The 26,067-nt window shown below is 43.2% G+C and overlaps 1 protein-coding gene and 1 long non-coding RNA gene across 3 annotated transcripts; one reads left to right on the forward strand and one right to left on the reverse strand.

Moving 5' to 3' along the window:
* The first annotated feature begins 1,152 nt into the window (after nucleotides 1–1,152).
* Nucleotides 1,153–25,865, forward strand: RIPOR2 (RHO family interacting cell polarization regulator 2). The gene is given in 17 exon segments (XM_010708669.3): nucleotides 1,153–1,331; nucleotides 2,214–2,277; nucleotides 5,977–6,020; nucleotides 7,019–7,144; nucleotides 8,468–8,616; nucleotides 9,354–9,483; nucleotides 11,803–12,492; nucleotides 14,986–15,170; nucleotides 16,965–17,133; nucleotides 17,760–17,895; nucleotides 18,739–18,900; nucleotides 19,599–19,757; nucleotides 21,059–21,261; nucleotides 21,865–21,948; nucleotides 22,743–22,833; nucleotides 24,256–24,290; nucleotides 24,292–25,865. Coding segments are annotated over 17 exon segments (2,667 nt in total). The 5' UTR covers nucleotides 1,153–1,241; the 3' UTR covers nucleotides 24,442–25,865.
* LOC104910215 lies at nucleotides 17,703–20,730 on the reverse strand. 2 transcript variants are annotated; one of them, XR_004159216.1, is made up of 5 exons: nucleotides 20,630–20,730; nucleotides 20,028–20,165; nucleotides 18,627–18,910; nucleotides 18,405–18,542; nucleotides 17,703–18,103 (listed from the first exon to the last, which is right to left on the reverse strand). It is a non-coding gene; the product is annotated as an uncharacterized LOC104910215 (long non-coding RNA). The 2 variants fall into 2 exon arrangements; XR_792896.3 differs by lacking the exon at nucleotides 20,028–20,165 and having other exon boundaries at nucleotides 20,630–20,727.
* Nucleotides 25,866–26,067: the final 202 nt, after the last annotated feature.

Genomic DNA, 26,067 nt, shown 5'->3' on the forward strand with positions numbered 1-26,067 from the left:
AAAAAAAGAACAATTGCAGCACATTTGGATCAGGATCATTTCTAGCACAGCAAAATGATCATAGATTAACAAAGCCAAGGTGCTGGAAGCTTCCACAGAGAGAGATTCCATAAAAAGCTATGAGAAAGCACCAGCATGGGTAGGGCAGACTCTTAATGTCAGAGGACAAAGGAAAACAGTTCTTCTAGGTAAAGAACAGATATCATTCCATCCTCACAAGGACATTAGAAGCAGGAAGAGATGCATCTTTCTCTTTTCCTCTCCTCTCCCGATAATGTCAGATTAGAAAACCTGTCCTCTTCTCAACCGTAAATTAAACTATACCACTGTAGACTTCCACTGGACAGCTTGGATGGCGTAAACCATATACATTCAGTGCAGGGATTAGAGAGAAAAGGGAAACCAAAGCATGAGACACATGTAAATCCACTGTAGGCTAGACCAGGTGAGACTTTACATTGTACATCACCAAGTGTTACAAAACCTCCAGACTGCTTTACTGAATGACTGGTGTCTCGGCCATGCCAAGGACTCTAAGAACACAAGGAAATTATGCAAGCATCTATGGAGCTGAAGTTCAAAATACAATTTGACAATAGTTGTTTCTAAACTTATTTGGGCTACAACTCCTAGTTCTTGAGGCTTTAAAACCACTCCCTTCCCCCACTATTACCTGTCAGTCCAATATCGCAACAGTCTTAATGCATGGCTGGTGTTAGCAATACTGAAGACACTGCTGTCCCTAAGAAATGTGCCAATTAACGTGCCCACTCCCATCTGGCAGTGTGGACATTGCCCACATCTTTGAAAGAGCACTTACAACACCAGTATATTTTAGAAGCTTGCTGCATTCCTCCTGTACAGCTGCAATTGTATGTCCCAAACTGGAGGGAAAGGCAGCAGCAAAACTCAAGGGCATACAGGGTAAGCAGATGAGTTGCTGCAAAGCATCTGTTATCACAGTAATTAGATTTATGCAGTAGAAGATACTTCTATCTTGTGCTTTTTTTTTTTGTCAGCTGTAACAGTATGACAACTTCATTCATCCACTCACTCTCCATCTAAGGGTTAAATCACTTGTTTGGCTTTTTTCCTTGTAACACAATTGTTTTACTTCATTGAGTTCTCAGTTTATCTTTTTTTTCCCCTCCCTTCCTCAATGTTCCTGTGGGTTGCTCTAGGTGGATGAGCTTTACGAGGCTTATTGTATTCAGAGACGTCTCTGTGATGGTGCCAGCAAAATGAAGCAGGCCTTTGCAATGTCTCCTGCCAGCAAAGCAGCTCGAGAGAGTTTAACCGAAATCAACAGGAGTTACAAAGAATACACAGAGGTATGTCTTCATCCCTTTGGTCTTTCATTTTCACTGTTGAAAGGCCATGAAAACTTGGCCGTTCATTTCAGTGATAATCACATCCAGATAAAAGGGTTAGATGTAAAATTAGTGAAGGAAGAGTGTTATTTATTTGTCTTCAAGTGATTGCCTGCTATCTTATAAAGACAGGTGACATAAACCCAAAGAGTCCTTTGAAATAATAGTTATGTTCCAGAAGACCAGGGCTATACCCCAGGAACGACTGCATGTAAAAAAGTCAATCTGCCCTGAACCTACCTACGTATGTCACAACCATACACGCTCCTTCCCACCTTGCAGACATTAAGGTGGCAGGGTAGCTAGAACAAGCAGACATCTTGTGCTCTGCATCCAGTTTCAATTGCTGTGATTACTATCTATTTTATTAAAGCAGCAGTTTAATTATGGAAAGTCTTACAGCGTTTCAAACATCACAGCGCACAAACTGTGGCATCCTGCCTAGCTCTTCTGGGGAGGGTCAAGTGCCCATCTCACACAGTCTTTATTTTTAATGTCGTCCATGTTTCTTGGGAGATTATAAACATGCTGGGAGCTACTCTGGCATGGAGCTGCTGCTGGCCCACATCCTGGCTGGAGAAGACAGGGACAGTAGCCATGCTATCCTTTAAGGGCCACAGCTGCCCACTGCTAATGCCAGGATTAGATCTCAGGGTTACATTCAGCTTCAGTTTGAGCAGGCATAGCTCAGCTGCCGTTTTTAGGGCCAGATTTTGCTAAAAACAAGAGTAGCTCTTGCATTTTGATTTTAATGAAAAATACCTTTCTTTTGCTTAGTGTTTATTTCCAAAGAAAAAAAAAAAGAGGGTTTTTCTGACCTCGCTATTCTGTCTTCCATAACAGAACATGTGTACCATTGAAGCAGAGCTGGAAAACCTGCTAGGGGAGTTTTGTATCAAGATGAAAGGTAATTACTTTTTCACCTTTCCTTTCACTGAACAGCAGAAGTCAGTCTGTGCCTGGTACTGAAGGCACTGAGATGCTTTGGTTTTATATGTACTTAGAAGCTGCTTTCCCCTCCACTGCACTAATTGCTGAGCCTTCAAACTCTGACTAGCACCTCTGCCCTTTGAAGGGATCACAGTGCTCAGGGCAGAGTTTGCAGAGAGATTCTTCCAATAAGATGATTCATGTTTTCAAGGGAGATGTGATAGTTAAGCTCTCCCAAACGCTCCTCCCGACAACCAAAGCAATTCAGTTTGAAGGCTGCTGCACCTTTTGCCTCTATCGCCACAACCCTTTAAGAGCTACACAAACGTCCATGGAGCTGAATGTTAAAATAGTAAACCCGAGGCCATGCAGCACAGAAGGGAAATTGCATCAAGCTGCACCCCTCAGGGTGTTTCCATAATTGCTGCAAATGCAGCGCAATACACGGTTCAAGACAAGGTGACATGTTGCAGAAGGCATCAAGGCATCACAAACAACTGGGCTGAAAAGGCCTGCCCCCTTCTCTCTTGTATGCCCAAGTCTTCTAGGAAGGCCTGTTGCCTACAGTGAAGCAGAGAGCAAATCACAGATAACGGCTGTATCTAAACATTCTTGTACCATGAAGAAGCCAAAGGAGAAATTAGTAATACGGTATTTCTCTTTGCTAAGTATTTTCTAATTAGGACACCATGACTCTTATCTAGATCACTTTCCCTAGGAATGGGAATCCAGTAGGACAATCCAACTTTTGCTATTAGCACAGCTAGAGCAGCTCCAGCACAAAAGCCTAGTGATTGCATAGCAAGCACCCTTTCATTACACCACAGCACAGCCAACTAATTTTAGAATCTAATGTTAGAAATCAAAGTATTCCTCCCCCCAAAGCTTACCTATTCCTAGTCACTCCAGTGACAGTTATTTTAGTGTACTCTGTTGCTTACGTGAAAAGTGAGCCAGCCCACACAGCACCATCAGGAAGCAGGAGGCCTATGCTGTTTTATGATTGATACATGTATGACAACTGTTGATCATGGCCTGAACCTCTGATTGACCACCTGAGGCAAGCAGTGATTCAGCCATGGGAGCACAGGTGAATTGCCTTCACCTGTGCTACCAGAAGAGGTGGAACCTTGCTCCAGGTCTCTTAGATCCCATTTAAATGCTGACTGCCACTGAGGAAAGATATCTTTTGGAGATTGCTCCTTGTGGAGTTTATTGCAAGCCTACAATATTGGTGAGCATTTTTCATTTATTATCTTTTCACCACAATAATCCTACTTAGTCTAACCTCTGTATGCCTGTTGATTGTACAATACATAATTTTTTTTTTTTTTAAGCCTAATCATTTCTCAAAATAAAGATAATAAACTTGCCAGAATGAGTGGTAGCTTAGGATTAATTAGCTGAAATTAAACAGGAAAACCCAATGTGGGACTGTAGGAAGTCTGTGTGGGTAAGCCACGCACCTTGTTATGATGCACAGGGAAGTGCCCTTGCCCCTCTCTGAAGCACCGGAACAGCAGACAGCAAAACACTCAGCCATCTCAGAGCAACGCTGGTCCAGCACTGAAGTCCATCTGCCCACATTCCTACACTTGAGCAGGGCTATGCGTGCTGCAGAAGGCTTCAGGGCCCTGAACACAAAATACGTTCATGTTCTGATACCTTACATAGCCACCTAGCGGCCCTGTCCTGCCACTAATTGCCCTGACCTCCCAAGAGCAACCACCTTCCCCTCCCAGACTGTATTTTGAGCCCAGGACACTGCTTTTACAAAGCTGTTTGAAGCTGTACAAGCAGGAGGTGGTAGGGAGGTGGGGATCAGCCTCTTCTCCCAGGTAACAGCGATAGGGCGAGAGGGAATGGCCTCAAGATGGATCAGGGGAGGTTCAGGTTGGATATTAAGGAAAATTTCTTCTCTGAAAGAGTGGTAAGGCACTAGAACAGGCTGCCCAGGGAGGTGCTTAAGAAACGTGTGGGTGCGGCACTGATGGACGTGGTTAGTGGAGATGGGTAGACAGTTGGACTAGGTGATATTAGTGGTCTTTTCCAACCTTAATGATTCTATGACGAGAGCTGTTGGTTCCTGCTATACACTGAGGCCTCAAGAGCCACTCATATCATCAAAACCTACATGCCTTGTGACAGTGATCTGAGCTCAGCAGCTGTGCACTGTTCGGTCTGCCCATCATCAGGCTGCAGAGATCTGTACAGCAGCCTTAAGACCTCATTCCTAGACCTCAGTTCCTGCCTAAGCTGGTGCCTGGCAGGGCCTGTCACTGGGCATAGACCTCAGCTCCAGACAGCATGCACACAGAGGCCCCAACCACATCCCCCTCATCCATTGAGCAAAGAAGGGTCCTTTTATGTTCCTCAGATGCTTTCAGAGATGCATACCAGCAGAGATCAAATTCCTTTGTAAAAGTGTGCCTAGGGAGAGGGGAGCAGCAGCGGAGTGCTAGAAAGTTTGAATTATTTATAAACAGTAAATAAATTAGACAGGAATTGGTAATATGAGCTCTGAACAAGGACATCTTTATTCAGCTAAGCAATAGGATGAGTGAAGAAAACTATTTTCTGATGAAAGAAATGAAAGATCAGCAGATAACAGGGACAGACCATGACTGCACAAGAGGGATCTAGTTGGTCCCACCGTCCAGCTGCAGCCTGGTAGTAGAAGCCAACACTAGGGCACAGCTTAGCTGTGCTGATGCTAATACACCTCTTTCTCTCTGTGAAAATACCAGCAGTAGCTGGTATGAGAAGACAAAAAAAGACATGGTGTATGCCTGGGGTGCTGAGCAGCTGAAGGAAATGAAGCAATTATTTTTTCTTAACAAAACAATTGCAGTAGCTAGCTACCTAATGAAGAGATCAGTGAGGAAGAAGAGATTCCCTGTGCAGAGGGTTGGGTGACCAGAAAGCAGCCAGTTTTCCCCATCCTGCAGAAGGGCAAGTTACAAGGCCAGGAGGGGGGTGATGGCTTCCCTGGGACTCCAGGATGGTCACGAGTCCCAGGAAACTTTCCATTTCATATATATGGCGCCTATGCAGAAATAGCATCATGACATCCTTTTAAAGAAAAGCTCTCAAGCAGACAGTGCAGCAAAGCTCTTGTGGCATATATCTCACCCCTCTGGGGAAAGATGGGATAAATCTCATATTACAGAAGTCACTTGTGGTTCTTGATGTAGTTAGTATTGGGATAGTACAGCAGTAGTTACGCTACGGATGCAGAAGGAGTCTCTCTCCCTCTCTGTGTTTTCACTAGGAAGTTATAACACAGACTTCTTGTTAGAACAGATATTTGGGGCTGATTTGGGTTAATCAGCAAGCACTGCTGGTAATCGGCAGCTCGCCTATGCCTTGTGATAGTCAGAGCATGAAGCCCAGCTTCTGAAACCAGATGATGCCAGGAAGCTATTTCTTCTATTTTATATAGTTATTACACAAAAGGGAGAAGTATACTCAGAGGAAAAAAAGCTGGGAAGTGCAAGTCTTTGATATGCACAAAACTACTACTTGATGAATTTCTGTACCGAAGGAAAAAAAAAAGTCATCCCCATAGAGGGTGGGCTGACAGGGCTGCTGCCCTCTTCTGTCACAGCTGGTGGCCGCTGGGTAGACCCAGGGGGCTATTTGCCTGCACTGACTTTCACTCTGTCTCTCTCCCCAGGTCTGGCTGGCTTTGCTCGGCTCTGCCCCGGGGATCAGTATGAGGTATGTAGCACTTGGCTTCTGGTTCAACAGAATAAGAATTAAAAGGGAGGCAGACTTCTGCTGCATTTTAACTCCACACTGAATAAAACTTATTGACATCTCCATGCTGCTAGTTTTCCTGTAAGCTTTCTGAAAAGCATTGCAGGTCCCTATCTTCCTGTGTTAGGGCATTTGTCACAAGACCTGAAAATTATATTTGGAGCACTGGGTGATAGCTATTCCATGAACTACAAGACTTTTTTGTTTTGCTTTGAATGAAAATAAGGCTTTTTTCTTGTGTTTAAGTGTCTCCTAGAATTAGGGCATGCTTCTCACCATGTTGTTCTCAACAAGCATTTCTAATTCTTCTGGAAATAAAGCATATGCCTCACCATTTGTGTGCAGCTCACTGGACAGGTCCTTGCAAACATTCTTAACTGTATGCTGGAGTTTTCTTGATGAAGCAGAAAGACACAGAATCATTTCGAGACCCCCAGAGCTATATGCTGTGAAGATGTGTCAGTACCTCAGGTCACTGCAGTGACCTAGAGAACATCAAGAGCAGGTTCATTAGAAACAGGTTAAAGTCTCCAGCTCTGTTCAGCAGGGAATTTGCAGTGGCTTGATTATGGATTCCCTCTACAACCTGCACTTCACAGCTGTCTTGGTCATTGATTCTCCACTCTGGCTATCATCAATTTTTCGCACCACTTTCATGCCTGCAAGCCTCAGCAGGCCCAACGTTGGTGCTGGTTTCACCCAACCAGCTCTGAAGTCCATGGCAGTCATTCCAGCGCACCACCTCAGTTTGAGATGTTGCACCACTGCCGCTCTGTTTTCATCATCACCCAAAGCCCTGCAACTGCAGAGGCCTCTCAACAAGGGATAGCCAAAGCCCACCTAGCCTACCCATCAAGCTGTAGGAGTTAGAGAACTGCAAAAGGGGACCTTCCCTCTCCAGTATTTGAGCATTAAGAGATTTTATTGCTCAAGATAATAAGATGACTTTTCTATTTCAGATTTTCATGCGTTACGGTCGCCAGCGATGGAAATTGAAAGGCAAAATAGAAGTAAATGGCAAGCAAAGCTGGGATGGAGAAGAAATGGTCTTCCTCCCTCTCATTGTTGGACTGATCTCCATAAAGGTATGCATACTAACTTCTCTGCCTGCAAGAAAGACAAGAGCCAAGAGAGTGCCCTTATGTGTACTATCAGGAAAAATACAGAAGTAGATCGTGAAACTTCTTTGAAATGAATCATAATTAGTATTTCAAGCACACTTGACTGAATGAAGTGCCATAGTACTATGCAATCCTACAAGGCTAATCAGTTTGGTAGCCCTGTGGGAGAGGTCGTCTTAATGCTCCCTATACAGGCGCCTTTAGTAACGTAACCCTTGTCTCACATCACTCTCCAGCAACTTTTAATTATTTGCACTAAAGCAACATAAATCTACGGAAACCTATTTGTTAACAGTATTCAGCAAAACAACAACAAAAGCAAACTGAAAACCCCCAAAAATCCGCTACTGATGAGTCAGTTAATGCTGCTCAGTTAAAAGAGCAGCATCTGTTGATCTGGAGAAATACAGAAGTCTCCAGTTCAAACACATGTAGGGGACATGTAGGTGTAAGTTGGAACAGCCCCAAAGCTCAGTCCTCCACCCAGCTGCACTAAACAAACTTGTGCACCTGATTCTTTTGCAGTTCCCATACAGCAGTTCCCAAAGTTTAACATCTCTCTTCATGCCTGACTCCAGATCCTGTCCTCTGTACAGGATCTGCATGTATAACTATCCCTCTGAATTTTCAGGAAAAGAGATATACGCACATGTAAACTTGAATAGTGTTGTACTCTACTCTTGCTTTAAAAACTTATATGGTTTTATGAGGGATTCTTCCCTACTAGATTTGTGCAAGCCTTTACCAAACACCACTGTAGATGTAACGATTACGTTAGTTCAGAGTTACAGGAAACAAATACAGAGACATGAGTCCCCTTAGGAGTTACTAGGTAGGCAAACTTTATTAGGAAATGCCCTAATATGAAAGCTGCTTATTGCAGAGAGAATATTAGATGAAATAACACCAAATACACTATGGCTGCTATTGCTATTCCCTTAGACTCTGCATACAGTCACCGCTAGAGAACAAATATAACGCAAGACAGTCCTTGGCCTGACCCAGCCTGCTTGTTCTCTTCTGACACCAATAAAAACCATAAAGTAAACATACAAGATATGCCTGTGTTTTGTAAGCATGATTGTGTGCAATTAGACGTTTATGAAAAAGAGAAAATAAATTTTCATTTTTCTCCTAAGTAATGAAGACGCAACAAATATAATCTCATTTTAAAAGCCTTCTAGCAAGAGACCCAGACCAGAAAAAAACCAAAACCATTTCTTATAATTAAGGATTACAGTACCTTGCATGATCATGGATGTCCTGTTTTTTTTTTTTCTCTCATAGGTGACAGAAGTGAAGGGACTTGCTACTCACATCCTTGTAGGAAGTGTTACCTGTGAAACAAAAGACCTGTTTGCAGCTCGGCCCCAGGTGGTTGCAGTAGACATTAATGACCTTGGCACAATCAAGCTGAACCTTGAAATCACCTGGTAGTAAGTAGAACTAGTTGGATGGTCTCTGGGTCAAGTGGCTGTTTTAAAAAAAAGTAGATAAAAATCACACAGAAGAGGTCTATCAATGTGGTCCATTCTCTCTTTGTGGGAAAAAATATGGTTTAAAAGCTGGACTTTGTGGTTTTTGTACATGGCATGAGGGCAGTGGGAAGTTTTCTAGCACTGTTTATCTGCAGTGGTAAGCATAGGTAAGCTGATAATGTTTGGATTCAAACCCAATTCTTAGTGTGTTTTAATGAAATAGAAAACTGACACTTCTTAAGTAGTATTAATGTTTTTAACTTTTACAGTCATGTATGCTGTTTCTTGTAATGCAATAAATATGAAGCTAGTAATGACAGCAACTGATTTCTTTTATAATACAACAGCTCTATTAGCAACTGTTAACTCTGCTGAGTACCTACCTTGTTATCACACGTTCTACCTGTCAACTCAGCTTCAAGAATACCCTTCTTGTGAGAAGCAGGCAGTACTGCATAAAAGGTTCCTGAGAATAAAATGCTTTTAGAAATGAAAACTGTACTTCTGAGCCTGCTACTTAATTAACATTTTCTTTTAAAACACTTCAGTTAAAAAAATGCCACCTCTGAGTTTTGATGTGCTAATAAACATCCTTTTCAAAAAATCCTTTCTGTGGACCTGAAATTCCTTCTCCATCAGCCTAACAATGTTTTTCTTATTATTATTTTATTTTTTTTTTTATTTTCCCCTTGCAGTCCCTTTGATGTGGAGGACCTGACCCCCTCCACGGGAAACGTGAGCAAGGCCTCTGCTCTCCAAAGGAGAATGTCCATGTACAGCCAAGGCACTCCAGAGACGCCAACCTTCAAGGATCACTCGTTCTTTGTAAGCCTTCCTTGGCTTCATGTTTATGTAATGAGAAACCCTAGCACAGTTCAAACACTGCAAACGCTTCATTGCTTTCCACATCTAGGCTTTTTTCCCTGGTGTCAGCAAGTTACCCTCACAAATACTTACAAAGCAAATGCATTTCTAGCTGCTAATCCTCAAAGAAGGTGATGGTGGTCCTGGCATGCTATATGGCCAACTACCATGTAACTATTCTTCTCCCCTGACTGCTGTGTTACCTGAGTAATCTTTATGAAATGTCTGTTCTTCCTGTAGCAGTGGTTAAACAGCCATTGCAGCAGTAGTATTTTTAATGTGTCCCCTGGTAAAAAAGAGATTTGTAAGGTGCTCTTAGATTTTGTGCGAAACAAATTCTGAATGCTTTATAAGGACTGTGTATTAAGCTGACTAGGCCATCTGTAGAGATATGAATTTTACAAGTGCTGTGTCCCGTGCCTGTAATTTAAATACTCTGCTACAAAGCATTCAGTTAACCTGCCCTCCTCACCATGTTTGCTTTTAACTGTTGAAGAAATGGCTGCATCCCCTGCAAGACAGGCCAAGGTTGGCAATCTTAGATGCTCTGCAAGACACTTTCTTTGACAAGCTTCGGCGCAGTCGCTCTTTTAGTGATCTGCCATCGCTCAGGCTAAGCCCCAAAGCGGGGCTAGAGCTATATGTGAGTCCTGGTATTTGTGTGCTGAAGGAGTTTATCAGTCCCCATGTGGCATCTCCATTCCCATGCATGCCTCGTGTGCTGCTCTCTGGTGCAACTTGCTTATTTTGCTGACTGCTGACAGGGGAGAGTGTGAGTGTGAGCCCACGCTGCTTGTGGTAAAGCAAAGTGCCTCTTGGTTTCTACAGGGGTAATGTTCTGAGTGCACAGGGGAGTGCAGAGCAGGAGCACGAGCCAATATGGTATTCTTAAAAATGGAGTTATTACAAATGGCGTGCCATACTGATTGATGTTACACATTTGCTGAGTGACTTGGCTTTCAGCAGTAAAGGAGAGGTTGAAAGTGTACTCATGTGAGGGGAAGGAAGAAATAAATCTTAAGAGTATCGTTATGTCTAGGGAAAAAAGCTGCTGGGAAAACGATGAAAATTTTGAACATTTTAACTGTGAGTACCTTGCCAACATGGGAGTGCCTATAGTTCCTTCCAGCAAATTGTCAGCAAAATACTAGTTGTCATTCATCTGTGCTGTGCTTTTGCATGAGTTTGCCATGTAATGAAGGCTAAAATTTGCTTCAGAGCCCATCAGTGTGAAATTTCAGGCTTTGATTTATTACATTCTGGCTCCAGGCAGGTTCTTGTACTTCCCCTCCTTACTGCTCTTCGCCTTTCTTTCCATTCTAAAAATTGTATAAAATAATAGAAAGATGTGTACTAAAGCTCTGAGATGCTTCAAACCTGATAGCAGGGAAGAAGTCAGCAGAAATGTTCTAACTCTCCAATGTGCAGTAAGTGAGTTTAACATGAGATAATAATTAAGGCAAAATTTGTAGGTCAGATAGGCTGTGGGGTCAGGTAGACAACTTGCAGTGAGTGTCCCCATAGGTGAGCCAGAGGTGAACGTATATATGTGCCAATAATCACTTTGGGGGGACATATGATATTGTTTTTGGATCTATATATGCTGGTTTTTTTTCCTAAGTGATCAGTATCCTGGTCAGTACACCACCACACAAATCCTTTTGTTTTCGTTTGGATTAAATTTGTGTTGAACATGATTCTTGTGTAGCTCATGTTCAGCAATAGGCAGAGGTATCTGTGCCACATGCAGAGTGTAGTTTCCACAGGAAAGGAATGGGGATGGTCATATCCCCATTAAAATGATGTGACACTGGAGAAACTTTTGGAGCAGACTGTTTTACAGTTTAGGGATTGCTACTTTAAAAGTCGGGAAATAAATACAACAGAAATCTGTAAGAACATGAAAATGTAGCCAAGATAGCTTGAGTGCAGCCCACCAAGAGGATTTCCCACAAGAAGTGAGGTAGTGCCGTGGAAGTGCTGTTGGAGTCAGTTTGCTTAGACAGTGCTTGGGGCTGCTGTAGGATATGCTTACCAGAGCTCTTGGCTTACCCCAAAGAGATGTTGAACCTAGAGTTCCCAGCAGAATCCTTCTGGAGTCAGGAACTGTGCCAGATGAAAGCACAAGTTGGACTTCAGTTTTTCCCATTTCTCAAGTCTTGACTGCTTCTCTAATCTTATTCCTTGCATTTGTCTTTCCCAGACACATAGATTATTATTTTTTTTTCTTTCCAATGAGACATGAAAGACATTTTCTCTCTTTCTCAATTATCTTTTCAGTCAAACTTGCCAGATGATGTCTTTGAAAATGGAACGGCAACTACTGAGAAGCGGCCTCTTTCCTTCACTTTTGGCGACCTGCCTTACGAAGACCGCGTGCTCCCTGCCAGCCCAGCAGAGCCCTCCTCTGCTCACGTCAGCTCCAGCCCCGATATCACCATCACTGCTACTCAGCAACGAGCTCTCAAGTCGTCCGAGAGCTCGAGCCCAGACTGCAGCAGCAGTGACTCCTGCAGAGACTCTGTCCCTGAGCCCAAGGTCCTGCCATGCCCAGGAGAGGCAGCAGTGACTGGGATCAAGGCCACCCCTAGGGCACATTCTGAAGTTTGCCAAAAGCCCTCCGATGCCAGGAGCGATCGTGGCTTTATGGAGGCGAGCGTCCCGGTGTCTCTCCTGCAGGACACAGATGAAGGTTCTGAGCTAAAGCCGGTGGAGCTGGACACCTATGAGGGCAACATCACCAAGCAGCTGGTGAAAAGGCTGACATCTGCTGAGGTGCCTGGGACCCCAGAGAGGCTGCCGTGTGAGGGGTCCATCAGTGGGGAATCAGAAGGCTACAAGTCTTATCTCGATGGAAGCATTGAAGAAGCCTTGCAAGGGCTTCTCTTAGCTCTTGAGCCGCATAAAGAGCAGTACAAAGAGTTTCAGGACCTGGACCAGGAAGTGATGCATCTGGATGACATCCTAAAAGTGAGTACATTTTCGGAAAGTACCACACTAAAGGAAATCTGAGCGAGTAGAATCTCTTCCTCTTCCACGCAAACATCAAATCAGAGATCACTAAACAGATTTGCTCCTGTTAGAGCACCCTTTCACAGTGTTGTATTTTTAAACTTGTCTGCAGTGTGTGGGTGGTAGCCTTGTATGCTCAAGCAATGGATCCTTTAATCTACTCAAAACTTGGGGGAAAGAGAAAAAGGTACGGTGGCAGAGGGGTAATTACATTATGACTTTCTCTGCAGAAACCGCTTGAGAGCCTGTTAGTTGTGCCATACTGGAGATCAGATTATAGCCAATCTTCTGCCTTTAAAATTCATATCCTTGGTGGGTGTACTTTGACACTGAACTACACAGAACTCTGCAAAGCTACACCAGCTGAGGATCAGGCCATGTAAGCATGGCAGCTGAACTTTCTGAACTGCCAAAGTGATTTTTGATCTTACTGAAGGTTGCCATTCCTTCCTTGCTTTTTTCCCCAAGCCTTTTCTCTTTTTCCCCCATGCATTTTTAGAAGAAGAAATCCTGTCTTTATACCAGGATGAACCAAACACACTGGAGATTGGAAAGAAGTAATGAATTTTGTATGTGTGTTGTTAATATGTTGACTGCTGATCACTGTGACTCATATCTCCCCTGTGAATAATGACGTGTTACTGTGCAAATAGTGTCACATGGGAAATAATCATTTCAAATGCTTCATATTCATATGCAAGTTGGTCTGATAGTCATTTAAACCTCATCCTTTAAAAACAAGGCTGAGGAGAAACAGAGAAGCATTTATCTTTTTAACAAAAAAAAAAAGCCTACAGCTTTGTTAACATCTTTGTTTCCATTGGTGTATGCAGCTGCATAGTACTTCCCCAAGTTAAGTGGTTTTTGTTTTTGTTTTTTACAATCTGCAGCCCCTGATTTTAGTTCTGTTTCCCCAGTATTTGAAGCAGGCAAAGCTACCACTGCTGTTAATTTTCAACTTCATGGCAGAGCAGCCATGAAGTTGAGTGTCCAGGCAACACAGGGACAATGGAGACTGCTCATTCACTTTCCTTTTATCAGAAGCCATAAAGGGACAGGCGTGGTGGGAGAGAGGACAGATGTGCAGACAGGAGCCCTGCACACTGGGGATGGCTGCTTCTCCCAGACCTGCTTTCCATCTGCGTGTGGCTATTAACCAGCTTGCAGGTGGACGCACAGCATCCCCAGTGGCTGTGCTGGGCTCAGAAGGCTGAGCTGGAATCCAGCTGTGTCTGAAGAAAGCTCTCTTGGCCATGTCAGATGGTCAGAGAAACATGAAGCCCATGTGTTGCTGTTGCTCTTGCCTGAAGAAGCTGCACTACCAGCCTGAAAGAAGTGGCAGCTAAAGCCATCTGTGCCGCAGAAGTATGACAGCCCCGTGGAGATGTTGTGGACTGTGTTTGAACAGTGAAAGACTGTGCTGTCAGTTCAAGGTGACAAGCATCATAAATGCTAACATACAATTTGTGCAAACAAACTAGAAGCAAAACTCCAAACCTTGACAGTTCTAGAAGAGCCAAGTCCAAACTCAGAGGCCAGCTTGTTTTCTTTTAGAAGCTGAAACAGAGTCCTGGTTCCTACTTGGGACTGGAAGATGCAGCTTTGTACCTGCATCAGTGGTCATGCAGTGCATGAGGTGCAGAAGTGCTCACACAAATCCAGCTGCTGATCATCATTTGCTCTGGCAAAGTAACCTTGGAGTCAAGTCTGTGGGCACACCTGGATGAACCACCACGTGTAACCAGGGCTTTGGTACTTCCTGCAGCACCAGCAAAGCCTTGGTGATATTTCATCCCAGAAGTGAGATAGGATGACTCCCTCCCTCTCTAGGCACTGTTGGTTTCCAGGTTAGAATGCTACCTTTTTCTGTCACCTAGGAAATCAGTGCATGATTAACTTTTCCTTCATAAGCATTGTGGCTTCAAAGGCCACAGAAGTCCTCTCTCTTCCATCACATGTATACATCTGCAGATGTGGGACCAATATAGCTTAGCTTCATTGGAGTTATATCTGGAATGCATTCAGTAGTGCCATTGTATATGTATTTACATATAAATCTGCCTTTGTACCTCTAACAGCCATTATGCAACGTGCCTTTCTTTTTCAAATTCCAGTGTTTTGATTACCATCTCTCCTTTTGGAGGATGTTGAAAGCTGTGTCACTTGGACTTGAGATGTACCCGTCCTTTCTCTAAAACATGCTGATTTTTGCCTTTGCAGGTCTTCTCTTTGGGTGAAAGAGGAGGTAGGAGGGGAGGAGAAAGGGATTTTCTAGTTCCCAGGCTTTGATTGTGTATGCTATGAATATGAAGGTTTGAAATGAAATGCCCAATAAAATGAAGTATTATAAATAAAATGAAGAATTTGAAAATTTTAAGCTTTATCCTCTATGTTTTTCTTTCAGTAGTAGCTAATATCTGGGGTTTTCATTGGTTCGTTCTGCTTTTGCAGTGCAAGCCAGCAGTAAGCCGAAGCAGGTCCTCCAGTTTAAGTCTAACAGTTGAAAGTGCTTTAGAAAGCTTTGATTTCCTGAACACCTCTGACTTTGATGATGAGGATGGTGGTGGTGAGGAGGTTTGTAATGGTGGAGGAGGTGCAGACTCAGTATTTTCAGATACTGAGGTTGAGAAGAATAGGTAAGTTTCTAGCAACTGCCAGCTGTGCTTAAGCCAAACTGATCCCCCCAGCTCTTTGTTGCTAACAGAGGATCCCGGTGCACACATTATTCAAGGAAGACTGACAAATCCTGGAGGAGTTTATAGGGTCATAGGGTTTCTGGTGGCTGCTGCGTACCAAATCTTTAGCTTCCAGGATAATCTTTTCAAATATGCACAATCTGCCTCCCCCCCCAAAAAAAAAGAGATGGGTAAATTAAATTAAGCTGTCATCGATACTGGCAGAGCCTCTTCCTTGACATAGGTTTGGACCTGGCTTTCCTTGGATGTAATTACTAATTCCTCTGTGGTTTTTCCCCCCTCCCTTTGTCTTTTCTCTCTAGCCGAATGAGTCTTTGCAGTGGATTAAGCTTGTCAATAACAGTAACACAGGGCCAGATTTAAGCAGCATGGTGTAGGTTTCCTTTGGAATGTAAGAGTGATGACTGGTACTCTGTCCATGGCCCTGCGTGTTACCTGCCCTTCTTTCATCACTTCTGGTCTTTTTGAGGGAAAAAAAGAGAAGAAGAAAAAAAAAAAGCTGTGGTGTTTTGTGTCGTGGTTTGCCATTGTTGTGTGACCATAAGATGCTGTGTTTCGATCATTAGATCCTAAAAGCACATCTGCTACCTTAGCACTGCCCATGTGTGGCACTAGAGCAGGAAAAAAAGAAAAAGCAGAGCGCAGCTCCCTCAGCCCTCATGCTTTCCAACAGGGGAGCTCTGCTTCTCACACCTTATCATGGCCTGTTCAAAACAATTTGGAGTGCAAACGAGCAACAATCATTCAGTTCTCATCATTTCACTCTGTTGTCTCTTCCCAGGCTGAGATATGGTGGGAAGAAAAACTCAGAAAATTGTGTTGCTTGCTGTTCTGGTATTCTGAGCTTAGGTCATTGATTTAAAGATTTGGCTTTAAGCAGGCACTTCATCATAATTTTAACTTGAGCAGAAGAAATTGAAGTTAGGTTCCAAGTTAGCTTACAACTAACTATAACCTTAGAGTAGAAGTTAAAAATCTCATTTTTCCCCCTGGGCTCATCCCAGACAACGTGGATTCCTACTTCCACTTTTAGCTGCATGTGACTCAGTGTAAGGATTGCAGGCGCTGACACTCTTAGACCTGCAGCCAAACACACTTGCAGTCCCAGACTGGGACCTGATCTCGGGCTTTGTATTTAAACACAGGGAGGACCATTTGTACAAGACAAAGTTGGAAATAATGATTAAAAACACAGCGAGAACAGCTTTACGCTTTTACAGAAACTACTGGCAAACTAAGCTGTACACAGTGTGCCTAAAACAGCCTATGAAAATATCATGTCCCTTATTCCAGCAGTGGTTTCCCTTCCCTTCTGCAGTGACCATTGAATTTGGCACCAGAAAGATGCTGACAGCCTAGATCTGCTCTCAGCAGCTCAGTATTTGAGACGAGACAAACTGTAACGCTATTTCTTCTGGATTAATATGGGAGATGATTTATTGAGAGTTGGGTGTTTACTCTCAATGTTTGTGCCTCTATGTGACAGCAAGGTTATAGACACTTGCTGGTGCAGATACCAGGTTGTTCAAGGCCTGTCCCTACTGTGCCTCCCATACCATTGCTCACGCGTGACATGATGTCTTCATCACCATGTTTCTGGCTTTCTAAGGGCTGTGTGGTCCCAGGGTGCTGCTTTCAGCTCTGCTCCGTGCTCGTTGCCCATCTCTGAGTGAGCGTGTGTGTCTGCCCAGGCAGCCACAGCCCCACACTAACCACCTCCTCCTCCCTCTGCAGTTACAGGACTGAGCACCCTGAAGCCAGGGGCCACCTCAGCGAAGCCCTGACTGAGGACACAGGGGTAGGCACCAGCGTTGCTGGCAGCCCTCTGCCTCTGACCACAGGAAACGACAGCCTCGATATAACCATAGTTAAGCACTTGCAGTACTGCACACAGCTCATCCAGGTACTGAGCACAGTTCATTTTTGCATTATATTTCTACATTTTCATGGGTGTAAATAGTTTAATGAGGCCAGTGAGTGCTGGGATGGCTGTGGTGGCAGTGGGAGCCTCCCCTCCCAATATTCTTCACCCCCACCACAACAGCGCCAGCATTTCGGAGCAGACTCTTCAACCTCAGATATAATCAGCAGTTTTTTCCCCTGAAGCCCACTGGAGCAATGTAGAACAACTCTAATTCCAGTACCCTTAGCACTGAGCTGGACACTCTGCTGACCCACAAGTATGAGAAAAAGGGAGTTTTGGGCTCATATACAAGAGCACACAGTAAATATGCAGCTGAGGGAGGCAGGCTTGAACACTGTCCAGGTCTGATATGAATGATGTTGGACTGCTGAAGGAAATGCAGATGTCAGCAGCAGGGAGCATTGGCCATGGGAAAGCACCAAACACACAGGCAGATGGGCAGGGGATCGGAGCCAAAAGAGAGCAGAGCAACAAGAAATATTTGATAATTCCAGGCAAAGAATTTGCCATTGCATTTCTTCAGGAGCCAGGTGTTTCAGAGGCTTAAGTTTTTTTTTTTTTGAGGCTTCAAAATGACTTCTTCCTTTCCATCTTGTTTCCATTAGCAAATTGTCTTCTCCGGTAAAACACCATTTGTGACAAGAGACCTCCTTGATAAGCTGTCCAGGCAGACTCTTGTAATGGAGAATATTGCAGAGATCAGCACTGAGAACTTGGGAAGCATCACCTCCCTTACTGATGGTAAGAGACACATTAGGGGGTCTTCCTTCTGAAGAGGGCTGGTTTGGGCAGGAGGCCTGCTGAAATAACCACCTTAACTGCAGGGAGTGCACCATAGCAGGAGACAACTCACAAACAGATGTAGCAGTCACTGAAGCTGGTCAGGGACCTTATTCATAGAATCCTTAGAGTTAGAAGGGATCTCTAAGGGCCATCTAGTCCAGTTCCCCTGCAATGGACAAGGACATCACAGCTAGATCATATTGCCCAGGCCTTATCCAGCCTCGCCTTATTCTGTCTTATGTGCTCCTAGTCAGAAATAAGCAGGTGAGAAGGGGTTGTACTGATCCTTATCCTGCTTGATGTGCAGAAGGTGGGCAGAGGTAGCTGCAGCAACGGGGGGGAATGCTGCCAGTTTGGCAGCCAAATTTGTCCTCCACCTCTTTCCCAAGGAAATTCGAGATCTGCCTTATGCTACAGGAGTCATAAGACAACTCCTCAAACAGTTTATCCCAAATGGAGTAACTTACCCAAGGCTACGGAGCAGTCTCATGCAGACAAGGACCAGTCTCATGCAGACCATTTATTTTCCCTAGTAATTCATAGTATTTAAAAAAGATGAGACAGTGTCCAGAACTGGATCAGGAGAAGATTTTCCTCACATCTTCCTTTGGGAAACAGAAACAACACATCACAAACTAGGGGTCAGCACGCGACCACCTCTGTGAAGGCAGTGACACAGAGTGACCTACCTTCCATTAGTGAGATGGAGTGGATGTCCTCCACACATATCACATTTCCATTTAGGAAGACAGTGCACTGAGCACAACTTTGTTTCATCATTCATTTTGTGTTCTCCTTCAGCAATCCCAGAGTTTCACAAGAAGCTGTCACTGCTGGCTTTCTGGATGAAGTGTACTGGTCCTTCAGGAGTCTATCACACATCTGCAGACAAGATGATGAAGCAGCTGGATATCAATTTTGCTGCCACTGTGAATGAGGAATGTCCAGGGCTTGCAGAAACAGGTACCTCCTGCTGCAGAAAATAAATAAATAAAAAATTTAAAAAAATTGTCATCAAAAGGGAGAACTGTTTTGCACTGAGCTTTACTCAGCTTTCATTGCTTTGTTTTCCAACCCCTGGAGGTCTCTTTGGGCATGGCTCCAAGATGTTGTATGAAAACTAATACAACAAATTCTTGGAACAATTTTGGCCTGAAATAATCAGATTGGAATAGGAGAAAAAAGTGAAAAGAAATCATTGTTTAAAGACTCATGAGGTAATCGGAAAGTGCATTCCCAAATACAGATTTGAAAGTGATACAGTGCAGTGGGAATCCTCTCAATTTTATACAATCAGTAAGGTTGGAAAAGACCACGAAGATCACCTAGTCCAACCACAACGTGTTTATATAACGTCCACGTCCTGTTACAGTTCACTGGCATGAAATGTGTACAAATTCAAGTGTGTCTATCTGAATACAGGTTTCTTTTTGGGGTTGGATGTACCATTTGTCAAACTCCAGCTCCACTGACTAGCTCTCCCTGGGCAGGAAAAGGATGGCTTGCTCAGACTGCAGATACCCACCCAGGGTGGGTTTTTCCTTCCTGTTCCATTCTGCTGCTCTCCAGGACATTCCCAGGCTCACTTTCTGCACGCCACACACCTGGGCAGGAATGCCAGCAGCTTCTGTTCTCACTAACGCATCCTTTTGTCCCTACAGTTTTCCGAATCCTGGTATCTCAGATTCTGGACCGGACAGAGCCCGTCCTCTACTCCACCATGTCCTCAGAGATCATTACAGTCTTTCAGTATTACAACTATTTTGCCAGCCACAGTGTTAATGACCTTGGAAGCTATTTGCTGCAGCTTGCAAAAGAAGGTAGGTATACAAAATATAGTAGCTAACAGGGATTGCATTGGTGTCCTTCTGATTTTACAGAAGAGCAGGGGAGAGGCAAAGAAATGCCTTGGAGACTAAATGTGACTGCACCCCAAAGTTGCACATATCAAAGAGGAGGAGCTGATGCAGATTCACTGTCAGTCATTTCTATTTCCACAAATGAATAAGAAAAGACTCTTAAGTTACTTTTTAGGAAATAGCTGATAGTGCTGAGCCAGGCCCAAGGCCTGGCAAATTTTCCATACTCACAGCTTTGGTGGAGTTCCAGTCTTTCATCCTCCTTTATGGAGACATCTCATGAATTCTGTGATTCTATGAAATGCTGAGATCTTCTCAGGAGCCAAGGGATCACAGCACCTAGATCACTGGTAGGCTCTGCCTCCAAGACTTAAAGAGAGAAGCAGATGTTCTACAAAGCATGCTAGACTGCAATTCCTGGCAAGTCAAGTTTTCACAAAGTCACCGAATGGCTTAGGTTAGAAGGGACCTCAAAGATCACTGGGTTCCAAAACTCTGCCATGAGCTAGCTGAGATGCAGTTTGAAGAAAGTTGTCTAGTTTTCCCTAACTGGAGAGCTTTAATCAAAAGCCTGGAAGGAAAAGGACATTTCAGCTCACTTCTGAAATACATCAGCCCTAGCTTTTAATAGGAGACATCAACCTGCCTAGGAAAAACTTCCATAAAACTGCACTGAAAGTCAATACATTGGTTAGGATATTGGTTTTCCCTTGTTATGATAAAAATTTAAGTGACACAACAGCATCCCATTTAGTCCATCTACTCATATCCTCCTGTTATAGCTAGCTAGTGTTACAGCTAGAAAGGTTATTACAATGAAAAGAAACGCTCACCTTTATCCAAAGATCTAGACTTGCAGAAAAAACTACACAGAGAAGCGATCTCCAGAAAGAAATCCTTCCCTAGTGGCAGTCAGCCCTTAAATGAGGTCTAAGAAAGGTGCAGCCAGGCTCCACCCCTTCCAGTCACACAGGTGAATTGCCTTCACCTGTGCTCCCAGGGCTGACTCATTGCTCGCCTCAGGTGATCCATCAGTGGTTCAGGCTGTGACTCAGCAGTTCCCATACACCTCCTTAAGAAGAACGACTGAGAAACAAGCACAACCTAAAGCCCGGTTCCCTGTGAAGATACACCACAGTGCATATTCAGATGGGGATTTTTCATTTGTCCTCTTTATATAGTGAGGTTTTGCTGGTGGGGAAATGAGAAATCTGAAATGTGGGATAAAAAAAGTAACAAAAGCCTTCCTCCTGGACTTCTAGCCTCTGTGGTTCAGATGTTGCAGTCTGTGAAAGATGGAAAACTGCATCAAAATGTGTCCAAAATAAACTCCAACAACCTCCCACCACAGCAAGAAGTTTTGAGAGCTTTGGCTTTACTTCTCAATGAAAATAAAAATGAAGTCAGTGAGTCTGTGGCATCACTCCTGACAGCTACTGCAGAAAACAAGCACTTCAGGGAGAAGGTAAGTGGCAGAAAATCACCTATTGCATAAGGGATCTGTATAATCATAAAGTTTTTTTTTCTGTCAGTGTGTCTCAAATGTCTACATTTATAAAATAATTGCTCTGAGCCTGATTTAAACTGAACCAGAGGGATTTTCTACCTATTTTTTCTGTAAATATGTAGGTTTATTTCTGTCATTATACCAGTCTGCTTCTATCTGTAATTACACTAAACAAGTACTAAACCAGACTGTGCATGTATTTAGGAAGTACTGAACTCTCCAGCTATCTTCCACATCTTGGCTTTTGTGCCAGCCTACCTTAAACCCAGCTTGAAGGCAAGTCCCCAGCATCACCAGTACACAAAGATGTAGGTTGCATTTTTTTTTTTCCCTAAAGGAAGCTGGCAGCTGAGATCTCCCACCTAAGATCTGAGTCTAGCACAGATGCTGAAGGCAGGAAGTAGGGCCAGATTAAACACAGAAATTGAAGAGATGGGAGAAAAGGAATGAGAAGAAATTAGGGGTTGACTTCCAGCCATTCGTGGCAGACTCCACTCTCCAGCCTGCTGCTCCACACAGCCACAGACATTTTCAAGGCTACTTCTCTTTATCTTTTTCCAGGCCTTGATTTATTACTGTGAAGCGCTAACCCAGCCCAACCTCCAGCTGCAGAAAGCAGCCTGCCTGGCTCTGAGATACCTCAAGGTAAGAGACAAGGAGTTTAGTCGTAGTTCTTGGCATTACTTTAAAGAAAGGACACCTGAGAGGTGAGAATGATAAAATAGAAATTGCAATAGCACAGCAGTATTGCTTTTGTTTTGAATTGCTGCATATTATTTTATAGATTCCTTGTTTGGAAACAGTTTCAAAGCTTTGTTTTGAAGGAGAGGAAGAAAATAATCTTTTTTCAGGATAAAACTAGCTATAATGCATGCAGATTGCAACAGTAGAAGAGACACGTACCAAATCTGTGACACTGCAGAGAGACTGTAAGAGGAAGTTTAGGCCATGCTACCTTATCAGCTCACCTCTGGTACCACTTCTGTACTACTTCCCATAAAAGAAAGGAAAAACAGTTGCTTGCTAACTCAGCTGATACTGGACACAGCAAAAAAAAATACATTCCATGCAACAGAACTACAGCAGAGTGATAGTTTCTCCTGCATGAAGCATGAGATATGGGGCTTCTCATGTTAGTGCTGCGGAAAGGTGAGCTGGGCACTCCAGCAGCTTCCCCTGCACAAACCTCCTGGTCAAAGCTAGTGGAGCAGGAGCCCTTCTCATCCTGCATGAAGTGAGACAGGGCAGAAGGGTGTGCATGTTGTCATGCAGTTTGGCTTGTGAACACTTTTAAGATGAGATCAAGGACACAAGATGGTATTTTCATGTGCATAGTGAATGGGAAAGGAAACACAGAGGGTGGTAAATACTCCTATGAGATGTTCTGAAATTAAACCATAATAGGCAGTGCTAATATGATTCTTTTTTCTATTTTCCAGGCTACTGAGAGTATTAAAATGCTGGTCACGCTCTGCCAGTCTGACAATGAAGAGATTAGAAAAGTAGCCTCTGAAACCCTGCTCTCACTTGGTGAGTTACCTGCTTTACAGCAGCATTTTGTTTCTTTTGAACAGAAATACACATAAAACACTTGAATTACACAAAAACAGGTTAAAAGTATATGTTCTTAGAAATAATTCATTCTGAAGATCATGAAAATGGACCAAAATGAGAGAAATTGAACTGTCTGAGTCTAGGGGGGGAGCAGAAATGGAAAAATAGCAAAGGAAAAGTTGACAAAAGAGATCTACTTCATAATGACTTTATGCTTGAAAAACAAGTGTAGGCATTCTGGACAACACCTTTTATTAAAGTTATGTAGAAGAACAGCATTTGTGTTCTGCTTCTCGCAGGGAGTGTAACCTCTCCTCCTTGAGGAGGCAGAACCAGCTCCCCTTCTGCAACATATCACACCCTGTCCTCCTGGGCATCCTCTGTACCCTGCACTTCCTAGCTACCTAAACAGCTTACTGCAACAAATCACACTTGCAAGTGCCATTAGCACCACCAAGCTTTCATTTGAGCTGAATGATCTCCATATGCTTATTTGGACAGATTCTAACCTGCGACAGCTCCTTCACACAGAACCTCAGGCACCTTGTGGAGACAACAGCCACCCTGCTCATTAACCTGTTATTTAGCTGTGTACCAGCGTGACTGGAACCTGGCTGCACGGTTTCAGGACCCCAGTACTTAAGTGGCACTACTCCAGTACAGGAAAAAAAACAAAGCTGTATTTTTCTGGCCTGTCCTCAACTCCGTAGGGCAGACGCAAAGTTTTGCTCATGGGTATATGTCCATTTGTAATTTTACTTATGCAAATTCATCAAACACACACTCTTCATTTACCAATTTAGCAGGAACTCACTCTGCTGCTGATGTTGTTACTCGGATTCTGAAACACTTAACCCTGTGTCACTTGTGTAAACTCTGGGAGATTGTACCATTCTTCTAGATGATGTACCAGAGAACTTTTTTTGATTGCTAATGGTGAACTCAAGATGTGGTTAGACTCACTTCTTAGAAGTGCCAGAAAGCAAGAAGTGGGTGAAAGTGCCTAAATTAGAAATAGATAAACATAATCTGCCTCAAGCATATTACAGATGCAGCTGAGACATGGAGCACTGCAGATCATTTAAGTAAGACAGTTGTACAGACACTGTCATCCAGCCATACAAGCCAGAGCTGCTTCTGTTTTGCTCTAAATAAAACCAGCAACCGGCAAGGGCAAACTAAGAAATAGTTTGAACATTTTCTTCCAAGTAATCCTTAAGTTGGTTGTACAAGCATACTTAATTTTCCAAGTAATTTCTGAAGTTGCCTTCAACAATGTAAGAAATGTTAAGAGGGAAAGAAGTTACTGGTAACCTTCTAATAGCAGAGAATCCAATAGTTCAAACGTTGTATGGCAATGATACAGGTTGCTATGATGCTTTAACATGTTGTGTTCAGGTGAAGATGGGAGACTGGCCTACGAACAGCTGGACAAATTCCCTCGGGAATTTGTCAGAGTTGGAAGTCGCCGTGGAACTGAATCTGCCACAGCTTTTTAGGGAAAGAACCTGCCTAAGAGTAACAGATGTGAAAGAAAGATGTGAAAGAAAGATGGAGCTGCCATTAAGCACGGAAGTAGAATGAAGACTTTGAAGGAGCATCCCAAAATGTAGCATTTCACCAACTTCTTAAGGAAAAGCAAAATCTAAACACAGCTAAAGAGTTCCTATTGGCTCCTCTGCAGCTTATGATGGAACAGTCAGATGAGGCTGAGGAACAATACTTCTTTGACTGATTTGTAATAAATAATGCAATTGCAGTTACTCAGCCTCGGCAGACTTCTGTGAGTTTTTAGAACCTGGCATCTTTGTAGATCTTACTGAGCATTAATTACGTTTACTTCCTTGAAGTGGTCATGAAAACTTGAGACACGTGATGTGTATCTGAAATGGATGAGTAGGAGGCCACTCGAGCAGAACCACAAAGCAGCTTTCTCTCCAATGCCTGCTGCCTCACAGTGTTCCCAGAACCACTCCAGCAGCCCAGAACACCACCGTGCTGTCTCAGTAATGAAATACAGAGCGAGTTTCTTCAAATTTTGCCTCCAGAAGCAGCATGATGAAGCCTAAGGAGGTGTCACTTTAGTGACTCATTCTGAATGCCTCTACTGGTCTTTTATTTCCTTTCTCTCACCCTCCAGCAATGAACCATCATTAATCCAGAGATTCATGAGGGGGATCAAATAACCACGTAGGTTTTGAAAAACTAAATGAAAAGGTAAAGCACGTTTATTATTCCAAGAAGCAGTGATGAATACAGCTAATTGCACGAGTCCCCAAAGCCATTCTGTCCTGCAGGTTGCAAGCAGGATTGGATTTCATACACTGTAATTAGTGGAGGATAGCTTCTATAGAATGATTTCAATAAAGAACTGAAACAAACTAAAGCAGACCTCGGAGGCAGTAATAAACAGTGTGAAGTGAATGCGTTCACTCCCCCACTGCAAGAATGAAAGACAGTGCTTCAAGCTGTTGATTATGAGCCTGAAGATAACAGAGGAGGTGAACAGAATTTAACAGAAGAGTGTTCCTGTACTGTGTTTATTATGCATGAAATGATATTTAGATGTCAATTATAGTATCCAAATTTGCATAGACTACATAGAAAAGATTGCAAACAATTCACATCAGAAGGAAGCCTTTAGCGCCAAACACATTGGCAGGCAGAAGTTGTTCTGGTTTTTGTGTTTGTTTTTTTTTATCGTGAATGTTACAACAATGTACATATCTGTATATTTTTATATATATATATTCTTCCTTTAATTAAAAAGGTACATTTTTGTACAGTTCAAAACGCTTACTTGTTTACTGAGGAACATAGACTCTTTATACAGAAGGTGAAATAACCGTGTTCTGGTTTTTGTACCACACCTATCCCATCAGCTGAGTTCTTTCAAGGTGATCTTTTGTACTGACCTCTGCTTTTTTTTTTTTCCCCATTTAGTTTTCTGACATTTATTTCCTATCACATTTAAGTTATAATAAAGATTATTTTTTAAGTACTAAACACATCAGTCCATATGTATAATCTTTCTTTCTACCAGTATCCTCTCCATAGTTAGGCTCACGTAACCTTCAAACGACCATGGAAATCACCCCCCATTATTGTAGGTAGCTCAGCAGGAACTGCCTACTTGGAAATCACAAGATTTTATGATATAAAAAAGTTCAGCTAAGTTGTGTAAAATTACCTGCTAAATTTCCTGTGATG

Source organism: Meleagris gallopavo, chromosome 3 (assembly GCF_000146605.3).
Source record: "Meleagris gallopavo isolate NT-WF06-2002-E0010 breed Aviagen turkey brand Nicholas breeding stock chromosome 3, Turkey_5.1, whole genome shotgun sequence".
In the NCBI taxonomy this organism is placed as follows: Eukaryota; Metazoa; Chordata; class Aves; order Galliformes; family Phasianidae; genus Meleagris; species Meleagris gallopavo.